We start from the raw sequence: 14,460 nt of genomic DNA, 5'->3' as shown, positions 1-14,460 counted from the left end.
AGACAGGCACAGTAACACAGCTTCACAGAGTTAAACAAATGAATAATAAACAGAAGTAGCACATCTTAAAATAATATTCCCCCAAACCCATCCACATGTAGATTATACCTATGATTATCAGCCAACCTCCCCTTCCCCAATTATTTCCTGGTGGCTGGGTGGAGGACTTTTGAGCCATAGTATAGTGATGGCAATGGACATGGTGTTGGTTTGGATGTTCCCCCATCACGTTCGAGGCTATTGCTGTGATGTTTGAATGAGACTCTCTTGAAAACCAAGTGCTGAGCCCTGGGCCATAGGTTCTGTCCTTGGTCACATGCTTGGACAGGAGGAGCAAATACCAGTGCATTGTGTGTGAGAGAATCCTTACTCTCTCACCATGGGCAACATGCCTTCTGTGGCTTTATGGGCACGTAAATGTGTCAGTCTTAATATGTTTATGACGACAATCATGCTAATTGATTAGCAGCCCCATGTGTTCTTACTGATCATCTGGCTGCATCTTACAGGCAATATTCACATATTCAAATAGCTAACAGACAGGACAATTAGTATTAGTATTGCTCATTACTATTACTTAAACCTTTCCTATGTACTTGATAAAGCTTCACACATACACACCTGTTGTGAGATATTTGATTACACTGTGTAAAGATATGTCATTATGATTGGTTTAATAAAAAAAAATATGGTCAATAGCTAGGCAGGAGGTAAAGGCAGGACTTCTGGACAGAGAGAACTCTGGGAAAAAGAAAGTGGAAGTCATCAGCCAAACACAGAGGAAGCAGGACATGTAGAAGGAGAGGTAAAAGTCATGAGCCACACGGCAGCACACAGCTTAATAGAAATGGGTTAAGTTATAAGAGCTAGTTAGAAACAAACCTAAGCTAAGACCAAGCTTTCATAATTACCAAGAAGTCTCTGTGTCATTATTTGGGAGCTGGCTGGTGGGACCCTCATACAATACTCAATAACTTTGTGAGCTATATAATGTGACACTGATTTTCCTATGACCGATTCAAGGTTTGGGGAGGTAGAGTACTTGACTTAAGGCCACAAGAACTGTCTTGAGCCTTGAACACAGGACTATTCCTCCTCCATCCTATGGCAGCTGGCCATACTCTGGGTAGCTACACTCTCACACAACATGCCACCATTTCCAATTTTCTCTGAGCTACAGCTTCAGATGCAGTTAATGTGTTCTACCCAGAAAAGGCACAAAAAGAATCAACAGTGATAACAGAGTATGCTAACCCATCAGTATGAGGAAGAAAGTACTGAAAGGGCATCTTATATACACATTTATTTGTGACTGTTAGAAATGTCAGAACAATCAAGTGCTACACGTCCTGCTTCAGGGTCTGATGTTCTCTCCTCTGTCACGGGTCTTTGTGCTCACACCCATTGCCTCACTGCGCTGAGGGCCGTGCTGAACGTTCTGAAGGCCCGGTGAGTCCCCTGCACAGCCAGGAGGAGAGACCCGGCTTCCACTTCATGGCCGGCCTCCTGCAGGTGTCTAGCCAGTTCCTCTACATCCCAGAGTCCTTGCTGGCTGGTGGCCACAAGGTGAGCAACAATATGTGGATAGAAGGGTGTGGAGACACATTTCACCAACAGCCTGGCATCCACGAGCAGGGAAAGCAGCTCCTGGTCACAGTTGGAGTCATCCACCTTCAAGAAATAAGAAAACTGTGAGTGGGCATGTGCATCCTTTTCTCCCACAATTCCCTGTGCTCTCCACGAGGTTGTCACAGGTAGTCTGCTGGCCTTCAGTAGTGTGCACATCTGTCCAGCTGAAGACGACCTACCCCAAACAGCGCAAGGAGAAACTGAGCATCTCGGGAGGTCAGAGATGGGACAACAGACACGGCTTCCTTTCAGCACAAGGAGACAACGTACCAGACCCTTGCTGGAGTCCTGACTATTCCACCAATCACACACGGAGCCACACGTCGTGTTTAATGTTGCAGAAGCAGCACTTCGAGGAGCCCCTTCCGGTTCAGCCTGGGGAATCTGCACTTTCATGTCTCAGTTCAAACATAAGGAAATTAAGGTGCAGGAAAGGTTCGCTTAACATTGTGGAGGTTGTAGAGCCACAGTCTTGACATCAAAGTCCGGGCTCCGAACAGCCACATCTACCATTTCCTTTGACTTTTCACGTATGTTCCTTAACCCCAATTCTCTCTTAAATGCGGAGCCACATGAAGACACATTTTTTCAGGGTAAGAAAGCCTTTCTTCCTGCTCTGGTGTGAGTGAGCAGGAAAATACTAACAAACAGTGGGCTCAAGCTGTTCTTGCTGAAGCCCGTGGGAGACGCAGGTCTCATCGTTCACGTCTACACACCGTTCTCCATAGCTTGGCCACTTTGTTTACATTTTTTTTCTGTTTTGGATTATTATTCTGTCTTGCAAGGAACTGAGTCAACACAGACAGTGTATTAGAAATCATCACTGCCATCCGGCATCATAGGACAGCTGCATGGCTGCTTCTGTTTGCGTCACGGCATGCTTTAACTGTAGGTGTAGGGACCTCAAAAATGATGTGGCATTTCAAAGTCAATTAATTAATTAATTAGATCAACTATATCACAAAACTCTACTCAGTATGCTCTTCCTGCCTATTATGAAGAAGAGTAGGTACTAAAGAGGAGGACACCGTCTACTGGAGCAAAGACTGAAAGCAGAAAGCCCAGATAATAAAAATTATGGGCTCCACTGACAGTGTGTCAGGATCGTTCATATCCCGACATAAACATCAGCTCCAGGGCCACTTTCTTGTGACCTCTTCTAAAGCTGTTAGCCGGGCTCATTGTTCCTTCCTCCAAACTCCCTACACACCTGATACACACCTCTTCATGCTATGCTATGATGACCTGTCTGCTTCCCCTACTGAAGGGGATGGGAAGGATGGAGGGCACAAGGGTTTAATAGTTTTTCTATTTCACTACCCAGTGCGGTTCACATTGGTTAAATGGCCAAATAAGCTGACTTCAGTAAACGGTTGTCACAGCTTTATAAACTGTCTAAGTATGTGATAAAGATCTTATCTTGGCAGCAAATCGATCCCTAGGGCATTGGATGCTGCTATCCATGCATCTCCATATCCTTAGGGCTCTTTCTCTGGCTTTTCATTTCACACTCTTGTTTTGAGGCAGAGTCTCACATGTAGCTCAAGCTGGCCTAAAACTGGAACTCGTAGCAACCTTTTTATCTCAGCCTCTGGAGTGCTGGGGTGACAGGTACAAACTACCACATCTGGCTTGTGCTTCCCAAATTCTTACAAAACACTTTTGACCTAAGAAAGTATTTAATGGTTTCTCTACCCCATCCCACCCTGCCCAAGCCCAACCCTGCTTTTCACACTTGTCAGGCAAGAATCTTAATCCCATGGAGCTCCTGCATGCACCTCCCACCATATGCACATCTCCAGAGAAATGTTCTCCGCTTCCACAGGACTCTGCTAGGATTGTTGCATCCTGACGTAATAGATGAACATTGTGTGGGCGCTTCATGGTGGGTCTGTGTTAGCAGCTCAGCTCTGAGTTTGTACGTTCTGGGTTTCCTTCTACACCAGCAGCCCCTCCGGGGTGGAGACTCCAGAGCTTGTGTTTACTCATGCAGCCCCCATAATCGGAGGGGCTGGCCATAGGACAGTAGCATCCCAAGATTTGTGGAATAAGGATGTGAACGAATGAATCAGCCCACAGGCATAGGTCTTACTGTCCCACTCTACATGATTATCTAAGTACATGTGCAAGCGCATGCCATCTGGGTCACTTCACATGTCATTTTTCTGGTTTACCCTTCAAAGTCAAGACTCTCAGCCTTCAGGAGAGCAGCTGCATGCCAGGTGGCCCCTGTCAAATATGAGATAAAGTTCCTGGATGAAAGGTTGAGTCCAGGCACTGCCGAGGGAGATGTCCTAGGTGAGTGTGCAAGGTTGGGGTGTCTAGATAGTTCCAGCTGAAGGAAGAGAGAGTTCCTCTGCCAAAGCTGGTCCCTCCCGCTGCTTGTTCAGACCTGATATCCATCACACTTGCTTCTGGTAAGTGGAGCCCCAGCCTTCCCGGGAGCTGCCCACAGCCTGGCAGGGAGAGAACAGGAGGAGCAGAGGCCTACTCAAGTACAGTGTTCCTCACTGAGATGCCCCCAGGAAGAGACAGAGCCAAGACCAAGAGTCATGGGCAGAGGGTGGGGAAAGGCTTGGGGAATTCTGCTCTTGCCCTTCTGGGTAGAAGCACAGAATGGCTTCAAAATTGTGATTTGCAAGGAAAATACTGTACAGACAATTATTCTGTACACATCTGGAACAAAACACAGAATGAAAAAGTAAACAAGCAAACAAACAAACAAAGAGCTGAGCATTTTGGGTTGAGTCTGCAATTCCAGCTCTTGGGAGACAGAAACATCAGATGCTCAAGGCCAGCCTGGGCTACATAGTGTGTTCAGGGCCCTATTGAAAAGTAGAAAAGGAGGAGGGGTGGTAGGATGGCTCAGTGGGTGACGGCTTGCTTCCCAAACCTGATGACCTCAGTTCCACCCCTGGTGGGTTCCCAAAGTTGTGCTGTGACCTCCACACCGTGCTCTGGAGCGTGTGTGCCCTCACACACACTTACAGTACGAGTAACGACAGAGATAGCTCTTGTCTGGTCCATTCTAGCTACTTCAGAGGGAAGTGTGCCGGCCAGAAAGGACCCGAGCAGCCGTAGCCTCAGGTCAGCGCCGCTCCACACGCCTGTTTGTCTTTTGTCAGCGCATCCCAGCCAGACTCTCTCTAATCCACACCGCCCACAACACTCTAGGAACTACCCACATTGTGTTAACTTGTTAGGTCTCAGAGAGCTTTTGTCTCAAATTCTAACCAAAGCTTTTAATGATCTGGTGCTGCCTATTACAGAGGGCAGTTTCTGTTTCTCCACCTTTGTATCCCAACCACTTCTTATCCTTGAGATTAGAAAGTAAAAGGAAACAAAAATACTCTGGGAAAGAAATCAGTCCTCCAAGCTGGGGTCATAGGAGAGCAAGACTGCCCACACTCCCTTCCAGGGGCTGTGAACTGACAGTCTTTTCACAAGAGATCATGTAATTTTAGTCTTTTCAATAATACTAAGACTTCTAAGAATGTTTTTATGGTTTCCATATTTTTATTTCCAGAATTTTTAATGCCTGCAAAATAGACTATTGAAAAGATGTCACCACTATTTAATTCTGCTATAAATTTTCAGCTGTTTTAAACACAGATTATTGAAAGTACAATGGGTACTTTTCATGCACATATTTCTTCTTTATTTATTTTTCCCCTACTATAAATCTCTAGGAGAAATAGTATGTAGTTGAACTGTGTTGTGTTCCTTTTCTGCATTCCAAAATTGCACAGGTGCTCAGTCTCTACCCCAGGACTGCAGGCAGTGAGCAGGTTTAGTTAGAGACTAGGCCTCCTAAGAGGTGATAAAGGCGAAGGGGTGAGCTGAAGGCACCAGGGTGGCCTTTACTCCACTACAACTGGTACCTTTTTAAGAGCCAACGCTGAGGAGACACAGACACACACACACACACACACACACACACACACACACACACACACACACACACACACAAGCTGGGAGTTACATGTCCAACAACAGCCACCTCCCGACAAAGGGAGGCCTCGGAGGAAAACCAGCTGGCCATCATCCTGACTTCAGACTGCTCATCTCCAGAACTGTGAGACAAGCAGGCTCTGCTCTTGAGGCCGCCCAGCCTGGGGAACTGTTATGTGATGCCTGAACCCTTTTCTGTTACGGATATGTGTCTAACCTGTCTGAAGTATGTGGGGGGACAACCGGCCAGGTCACAGCAGCGGTGGTGTCATGCGGGTGTGTCAGCAGTAGGTATTAAATAAAACAATGTGTTAATTCAGGAGCTAGGCAATGGTACTCACAGCTGCTTTATTCTGGACTCAAGTTTTTACAGAATTAAGTTTCCCCCACATATTTCCTATCACCATTTGTTGCTGTTGTTGAGGGAGAACTGGGACCTCTGCGCATTTCACAGAACTTGGAGTCTGTGTATCTGTCAACCCTGGCTTCACTATAATGGACACTTTGTCTTACTGTTTGTAATTCTGCTTTTGTTATATTTTGATAAAGACATAGAGATTCTATATTTTATATTGTTGGGAAATCAGTTATTGTCTTATAATTTTCTGACTTTTAAAATATGTTTAGTATGAGTCTTAAGTTCGCTAGGAATTGACTTTGCCTTTGGTATACAGCCTCAGAAAATCATATATCCTTGCTATTGGCTTAACTGGTGTGGTAAGGGCTCAAAGGGAAAATATAGTCCATTGTTCTGGGTCTCAGTTTGGCTGTGATATAAGCATGAACAAGTCTGGAAGGGTTAGTTGGTTTCCCACTAAACAAATGACTTAAAGTGAGAGACAGTCCTTTGAGTTAGAGATCATTTCTAGCCCTGGGTCTATTACTAAACATCTATAAGGCCTTGCCAAAGCAATCTCTCTGGACACTACTTTCATATGAGAAAGGCATTGTGTCCATAGCCTGACAGTATCGCAAGCTTCCACGTGACTTGCACGATGCCTGGTGTGCAGTTCAGCTGCAGTTATAATAGTAGACAAATGGGAATAAGGAATTTTCTAGAAGGGGAAAGACTCATCTCTCTTCTGTGTGTTCATGTTGGTGGTCAGTTTTTTGAGGCTAAATAAAACTCTGCAGATCTTGGGAAAGAAATGTATAGATGTAGACACAGAGTACTGCTATCTTCCAACCATTAAAGTTATCTCTAGTTCCTTTCTCAACAATACCTAATGAGCCTTCTCTGAAGTAAAGCCTTTGACTTTATGGATCTCCATCAAGCTAAGAGTAATTACAGTAAGGCGGTAAGCTGTATCCCAGCAGCAGCATCCGTACAGGGCTTCATCTCGGTGACTTTGAAGATCATTACTAATGCTTTACGGTTTATTTTAGGGAGGACATTTGCCTCCTTTTCACATAACACTCATACTTCGTAAGTTATTAAAATATTAACCTACAGTTGCAGAAGAAGCAAAGAGCAAGCCAAGTGTATACTTCAAATGAAAACATGCACGATAATGTCTGTGTCCTGTATTTGAACATGACATTCCGACTCCACTTCCTCAGCAGACTGAGAGTTCTACCTCCGGCAGAACATCTAATACACCCTGGCCCAGCCACCTGGTTTATGATCTAACAGCACGGGCAGAGGACCTTCGAAAACTCCAGCCTGGTCGTGGCTGTGAACAGTCGGGTGCCAGACTTAGGGCTCCAGTTCACTGCTGTTTCTGACTCATTCTGTCCTAGAGATGCTTCATTTAAAGAGTGATGATGTCTTATTTCATCTTTACGTATGTCCTGCAAATAAATGTCTTCCCTCTTTACCCGGCATCGGGCTGAGCACACAGGCGCGCAGTGCGCCTGTCTACAACATAGGTCAACCAAACACGAGAGCTGCTCAGGACTGGCTGCTTGGAAGTCAGATAGGTTCAAGCAGGAGTGACCCAGCTTTCCGGCACGGGAGGAAGCAGCCAGGCCCTGTGAGGTGCTGCTGCAGACTCTATCGTCAAGACAGCTGCAGGGCTGTGAACCATTGATGGCGAGAAGGGAACAGTGCTGGGACTTCTGTGTTGACACGGAAGTCCACAGGTCCACATTTCTGAGCACAGAGGGCCCCACCACAGAGCTGGAAGAGTAGCGACAGTAACACTGTTTACTTCTAGGTAGGAAAGTGCTCCCTTGGTTACTTCCATCACTGGGCCACTCAACTAAACTGTTCGGAAAACACTTTGAGAAGAAAAAACAAAAACCAAACCCCAAAATCTGATATTAGGGTCAACCCCAAAGAAGGGCTCTGCAGACGCAGAGCAGGTTATGAAGCCCCTCATCCCCGACCTGCTATCGCAGTACAGCAAAACAAGAAGGAAAGTGTGTGAGCCTGAGGTGGGGCTGTAGGAGAAAACACCAAAGCATGAAAGGGACTCCTCCCAGGGAGAAACTTGGAGAAACTGAGGCGTTAGAGAGGACAAAGAGAGGTGGGATCCTTGGTTTGAATGGAGCTTCCAGACCCACACAGGCTCTTCTGAGCACTTTAAAGGTTCTCCCTCGAGCTCAGACACTTGTCCCAGGATGCCAGGTTCTGGTGCCTTGATGCTGAGGCTAGGCCTGGGAAGGACTGCCATGGGAAGAAGGGCCCAGCTCACTCTGAATCACTGAGTCACTCCCCAGGGCAGAACTAAGGTCCATATGCACATGATCAAGGGTGGAAGCCTTGTTTAGGGGGCTCCCAAAGGCGCAGTGCCCTGTGGTAGGGGAGGGGTCCATCTCCTGCAGTGCTCGGCCTTAGTGCTGTGAATGAGAGGCTTACAAAGCCCAGCTGGGTGACTCAGGGGCAGCTCTCTCTCATCTTTTCAGTGCTGACATTTCCACATGTCAGGGCCATTCCACAGTCTCGTTTCTTTGGAGGTAACTTACATAGCAGAATGACTTAGCATGACTTTCAACATTAGGTCTTGCCGCTCATTGGCTGTGTGACTCAGTGTCTCACCTGTGAAAGTGGAACAGCACTTCCCAGAAGTGTTGTTGACAAGATAGGGAACGTTCTTATTGTCACATCTGCGACAAGTGGGGCTTGAGAGATGTAGTCACCGTTAAAGGAGGGAGGCCCTTGGTAAGGTCAGAAATATGGTTTCCTCTTTTATACTAGAAGTCTGGGATATGGTCTGGGGGACAGAGGGACTGGGAAGCACCAGAGGAGGACACAGTGAGGGGCAGGAGCCACCAGGCATCTGGAACAGTAAACAGAGATAGAATTCAGTTCACAAGACTAGTAAAACATGTCTGCTAACTTTGCTGAATGTGTTTGCGGATTTTGACCTGAACAGAGAGAACTTAGCAATCAACTTCAAGCATGCCAAGCAACAGCCTTCTTGGCCAGCGCTGTACTGTGAGCAAGCTCTCATATCACCAAGACTGACGGAGAAGTCACCCAGCAGACTATCACAAGGGGCTTTGACTAGTCATCGACAATACCATGTCAGGAAAGACTGTTTCCTACCCAGGAGAGAGGCTTCTGCCTATCTGTATAAGGTCACATGCTAAAGACTAGAGGTACGCCACTCCAGCAGTGCTTAGAGGGAGAAGGAGGTCCTGCCATTGAAGGGAAGGCTGCAGCCAGCTCCGCAGCAGCACTTAAGCGTCTTCCCTATAACTGCAAGCAGCTATAAAGCTGTCAGCATCTGATAATGAACAGCGAAATAATACACGCTACTACCAAACAAGTGCGGGCGCTTCTCCTTTCAGATCTGTGCACCGTGTGGACCAATTGCTGTCAGAGGATCCCTTTACCAGATGTTATTTTTTTAATGCCAACAGGAACTACGATCAACAACCAATAAGGGGAAAACTAAAGTTATTGATGAACCTTAGCCCTTACTAACGGGCAGAGTGTGTGTCAAGGAAAGAACCACAAAAAGCAGCACAGGTTTTCTAGTTCCCACTCAACAACCAGGGACGATTTAAAAAGAGCTGGCCAGCAGCACACAGCCCTGCCTGCTGAGGCCCTTCTCTGGGGGATGTATGAGATGAGCCTTTCCCGGTGTTGGAGAACAATGGCAGGCTATAGTAATTGCATCTTCATTTATCCAGACCTCTTGAAACAACAAAATCACAGAGATGAAGACCAGATTATGTTGCCAAGGTTTCTGAGATTACAGAGGACAGATGAAGACCTGTGTCACAAGGACACCATGATTCTCGACTGCAGTTCTCACAGGAGATCCACCTGCCACAGTGTCAGAGAACCTGACATACACAAGTGTGGGATACTGGTGAACTATGAAAAAGGTCAATAGGCCATGCCAATGCTTACAATCTCGGTCATGATTACTGTAGTTACTTACGCCAGATTTTACCTTGGGAAAGATGGGTGACAAGCATCAGAGACCTTACTGTTCATTTCCTACAACTGAACCTAAAAAAACCTTTAACAATTCAAAGTGAGAGAGTCTATTAGCTTTTAGCTTTTCAGAGCATGTAACATGTCTAAGGATGCAGGCTGTCCTAATATACACTCACCTTACGGTAGACTCTCGTCACTGGATTTCTAAACGAGGCTGTCTCCACATAGTGAGAGAGACACACGTACGCAATTTAGACTTGTGGCTTTTCGCTTCCAGCCCGATGGGCACAGCTGGCTGGCCCTGGCTTCACGGCCCCAGGCCCGTTGCCCACAGTGCACAGAGCCTGCTAGTGCCATACGGTTCTCATTGACTTTCCCACTCGGATAGTGTCTTCAGGGGTGCTGAGGGCCTTAGTAGTTTGGGGTCCCTGCTCTAGTCACAGTCATTCTGACAGATGCATTTGAGGTGCAGAATTTTTACAATGAGAGATGGGATCCTAACCAGGAGTGTAACAGGAGAAGGGTGAAGATGGAGAGGTCAGTATAACCCGTCACTGTCTTATTCCCTGAGACATCTTAGAGAGAATACCTAAACAGGGACTAAGCTAGTTGAGGGGGAGAACGTGTTGGAGAATCACAGTCTGGTTTTGTTCAGATCCATCTCTGTTCTTCATGTTTACAAGAAAAAAAAAAAAAACAGGCTAAGAAAAAACTCACTATAATTCCCAATTCTTTGTTTTTGGTTTTCTGAGACAGGGTTTCTCTGTGTAGTTTTTGGTGGCTGTCCTGGATCTTGCTCTGTGGCTTCGAACTCACAGAGATCTGCCTGGCTCTGCCTCCCGGGTGCTGGGATTAAAGGCGTGCGCTACCACCACCCAGCTTAATTCCCAATTCTTATGAAGTTACAAAACCATGAAACATTCCCATCAGCAGGGAGCAAGGAGGCTGCCAACAGACCAACCCAAGTACTTCAGTCTGGCATCCCAAAAGGTACCGCCAGCATCAGTGATAACGACAACCATTCCAAAGTCTCTGCAGACACGCTTACAGTCCTTAAAGAATACAGCTGACAGAAAGCAATGGATCTTCAAGGACTGTTGCCAAATCCAATTCACGTAACATTTTGAGTTTTGTCATTAACAAAATGTTTTATCAATGACACCTTTGCATCTATTTCTTAGAAGTCTTCTGCAGCCAGCACAGACCTCTGTTCTAGAACTACCCGTCTCTCTGGTTCCCAGAAGACACTGTGTCCATAGGGATCTAGCAAGGATAGTAAAATGATACAGAGTACACTTGCATCTGTGTCTGTGTGTACATGAATACCCACATGAAACAAGGATGTCTGCACAGGAGGGCTCGGGAAGGATCATTCCATGTGAATTGGTTACAACACAGCCTGAGGAATCTAACTGGAAACTGTACATCTTCAAAAGCTTTCCTCAGACATCACGAGACAACCGGCCTCGCAGAGGAATCTCCAAACATGACGTAAGCACGTCTGTGTTCAAGCCCAAACCCTGCTTCTGCTGAGTCTCTGTTTCCAGAGGACGGCAGCTCTGGACTTCAGATGGCGGCAGTGCGGCTGCTGGGAAATGCTTCTGTCTGTGAGCATCTACCACGTACAACCTGCGAGATGGAAGCCAGCCTCAAGCTGGGTCAAATTTCCCAGACCCAGATCCCAAGTGGAAGGCACCTGGGCTGCTGGCTCCTTCCACTGAGATGCTGTTGCTCTGCGGAAATGTTTTGTTCCTTGTGTCTGGTTCATGGGGGAGGCTCTGTGACTGCCTATGAGTCCAAGTGCGCACTGCCTGGATTGAGGAGAGGTGGCTGCCGTAGTCAGAGATACTATCTGTAGAGTAGCTGGGGATTAATCACGGCTCTTGTTAAGGAGGATAAATGCACTCCGTTCACTTTTGAAACAAGAACAGTCATGTAATTCAGAGGGGCGTACCTTAGTGACGGCTGAGATTTGCTCCAGGGCCATGGCCTGCAGCGTTTCATCTCCACTCTCCAGGAGCAGCTTCAGGGACGGCAGCAGGAGGGACTGGTGCAGCAGCAGCAGGCACAGCTCCTTCACACCCTGAAATCACGGAGGAGGTGAGTTCCACTCAGGGGCACAGTGCAGCCCTGTGCGCAGCCTCTGGATGTGACTTTACATGCCCCTGTTATTGTGTGTGCATACGTGTGTGTGTGTGTGTGTGTGTGTCTACATATGTGTGGTTATGTTTGTGCATATATGTATGTATGTGTGTATGTGTGTATGTGTATTTGTGTTTATATTTGTGTGTATGTGTGTGCTTACGTGTGGCTGTCTGCATATATGTGTGCGTATGTATTTTTGTGTGTTTATATTTATGTGTATGTATGTGCATGTATATGTGTATTTATATTTCTTTCTATTTGTGTGGCTATACATGTGTGGTTATTTTTGTGCATGTATGTACTTATTATATGTGTGTGTGTGCATATGTGTGAGTAGAGTTACTGACCATGTCATTCCCCACCCCCCCGCCCCCTCCGTAAGCTGTGGCCATCTTTCCAGATGTTCAGACATCTGTGTATAATATTACTTTGAGTGGCAGGACACACTCACTATGCGGATCTAGTGCCACAACATCTTCTAATTCTCAGAGCCCTGTTTTCCCTATAAGTAAAATGGAGGCAACTGTATTTGTTCTGCAGTTTTTGTTGTGTATCTGATAATTGATATAAATGTATGGTGCTAAGCATACAGCACAGACTTCATAGCAGGTGTTACAAACTATTACTAATGCTAAGATAAAGGATATCAGCAAAGACTATGTTTTTAAATCATGCTTAAAACTCTAATGTTAAAGGAAATGGAATTCTTGATATATTTAAGATATGTCATCACCATGAAAACTATCTGTGATTCAAAACAATGAACAAGCGTGGATCTCCACAGGTAGACCTGAATTTTATCCTTAGTTTTTTATTCTACTTGCTGAACCTGTCACCAGAAAAAAAGGGACTCTGAATAAAGTAACAGAAGACAATCCTTTACAACAAAGAGGCAGGAAACACACAACTATGTTACCCGCTGAGCTGGTCACCTTTAGTGTCCTGACTGTAGCTATGACACAAAGAACTGAACACTAGACCAAGAAGTAGGCCCCATTATATTAAAGCAAAACTGTTTTGGAAGAAGAATGAAGGATCACAGCCCTGCATGGGGCTGTTGTTCTCTTGTGCTACTCCACAACAGCAGAAGAGAGAACACTGAAAACTCAAACACAGGGCATTCATTCTCAGCATCCCTGTCCATCACTCCAAGATGAGGTGATAATGATGACAGACTGAATGAGACGCTTTCCAAACTGGTGAGCTGCCCGAAGCTGAACAGTGCGCTCCAGGGCTCCTGCTTCATGAACTGTTGCCCACTGGGGCGGGCTTTTAGGAATGCAGCTGTCCTGGACTCGTTTCTGCTTCTGTGAGTGACCCGACCCCTCACTCCTGTAAGCACCCCAATCAAACTCACTGGTTCACCAAGTTGGATGTCAGCCGTCTGCTTACATTGGTCTGTTGCTGGTTCCCTATCTGGCGTAAGTGGACACTGGTTCACATCTCCCCAAGGACAGTGACACACAGTGACAGGCACCTCTGACTGGCCCAGCTTAGCCTCCTTTCCACATCCCACTGTACTCTTTATTATTTTCTGTCCTGTATTTCTGCTTCGCCTATGTGCTCCCCTTTGGGGGTGAGCCACGCTTCATCTATTCCAAAGTTACATGGTGCATACCATGCTTAAAATCGGTAAATGAGTCTCTCTTAGCACTCATGTCTGCTGTTTATTCAATATGCTATTACTAATTGACAAAGAGCCATGGCATTTCATATCTATATGTCATTGACTGTAGCTTTAAAAGGCAATTTTATGAAATAGCACAGATACCATCTGAGAAGACAAGTAATAGCTGGTGTCTTAGTTTGCTTTCCATTGCTGTGATAAAACCATAACCAAGGGCAACTTGGGGAATAAAGAGTTGACTTCATCTTAAAGCTTACAGTCCATCATAAAGGGAAGCTGGAGCAGGAACCTGGAGGCAGGAACTGAAGCAGAGACCACGGAGGAGCGTGGTCCACTGGTTGGGTCAGCCTGCTTTTTTATACCACCCAGGACTCAGGAGTGACACCCTCCCACCAATCATTAATCAAGACAATGGAAACATCTACAGACTTGCCTATATGTAATCTGATGGGGACATTTTCTAAATTAAGGTTCTTCTTCCCAGATGACTCTACCTTGTGATAAAAATCTAAGCAGGACAGATAGCACATGGCCCAGGCAAGGTCTGTGAGGACAGAGGATGCCAGTTTATGTGACCCACTTAGGAATTTATAGTTTCTTAGCTAAGCTATTGGCCAAATACTCAGTCTTTACATGCTGCGTCTTCTCTAGTGCTTGTACTGCGAGAGAAGAGTCAAGAGGTGATTTGGCACCTCACAGTTCAGTCAGGACCTAACATGACAAGAAGGGGGACAGGTAAGCAGGCCCAGGCTCAGGGACAAGCCTTAGCCTGATG

General features: G+C 46.1%; 1 protein-coding gene across 8 annotated transcripts in view; it reads right to left on the bottom strand.

Moving 5' to 3' along the window:
* Positions 1–1,287: 1,287 nt before the first annotated feature.
* The window catches only part of Nbas (NBAS subunit of NRZ tethering complex), a 289,617-nt gene continuing 276,444 nt past the window's right edge, over positions 1,288–14,460 (bottom strand). For all 8 annotated transcript variants that reach the window (XM_015995503.3, XM_042267446.2, XM_015995506.3 and 5 more), the window contains exons 51-52: positions 11,868–11,996; positions 1,288–1,671 (exon numbers count right to left, since the gene is read on the bottom strand). In XM_015995503.3, coding sequence (XP_015850989.2) covers positions 1,396–1,671; positions 11,868–11,996 — 405 coding nt within the window. In that variant the 3' untranslated portion in view covers positions 1,288–1,395. The remainder of the gene's footprint in view (positions 1,672–11,867; positions 11,997–14,460) is intronic.

The sequence above is a fragment of the Peromyscus maniculatus genome, chromosome 22 (genome assembly GCF_049852395.1).
Source record: "Peromyscus maniculatus bairdii isolate BWxNUB_F1_BW_parent chromosome 22, HU_Pman_BW_mat_3.1, whole genome shotgun sequence".
Taxonomy (NCBI): Eukaryota; Metazoa; Chordata; class Mammalia; order Rodentia; family Cricetidae; genus Peromyscus; species Peromyscus maniculatus.
Note: the sequence above shows the minus strand (reverse complement) of the source record. Positions and strands in the feature narration are given on the sequence as shown.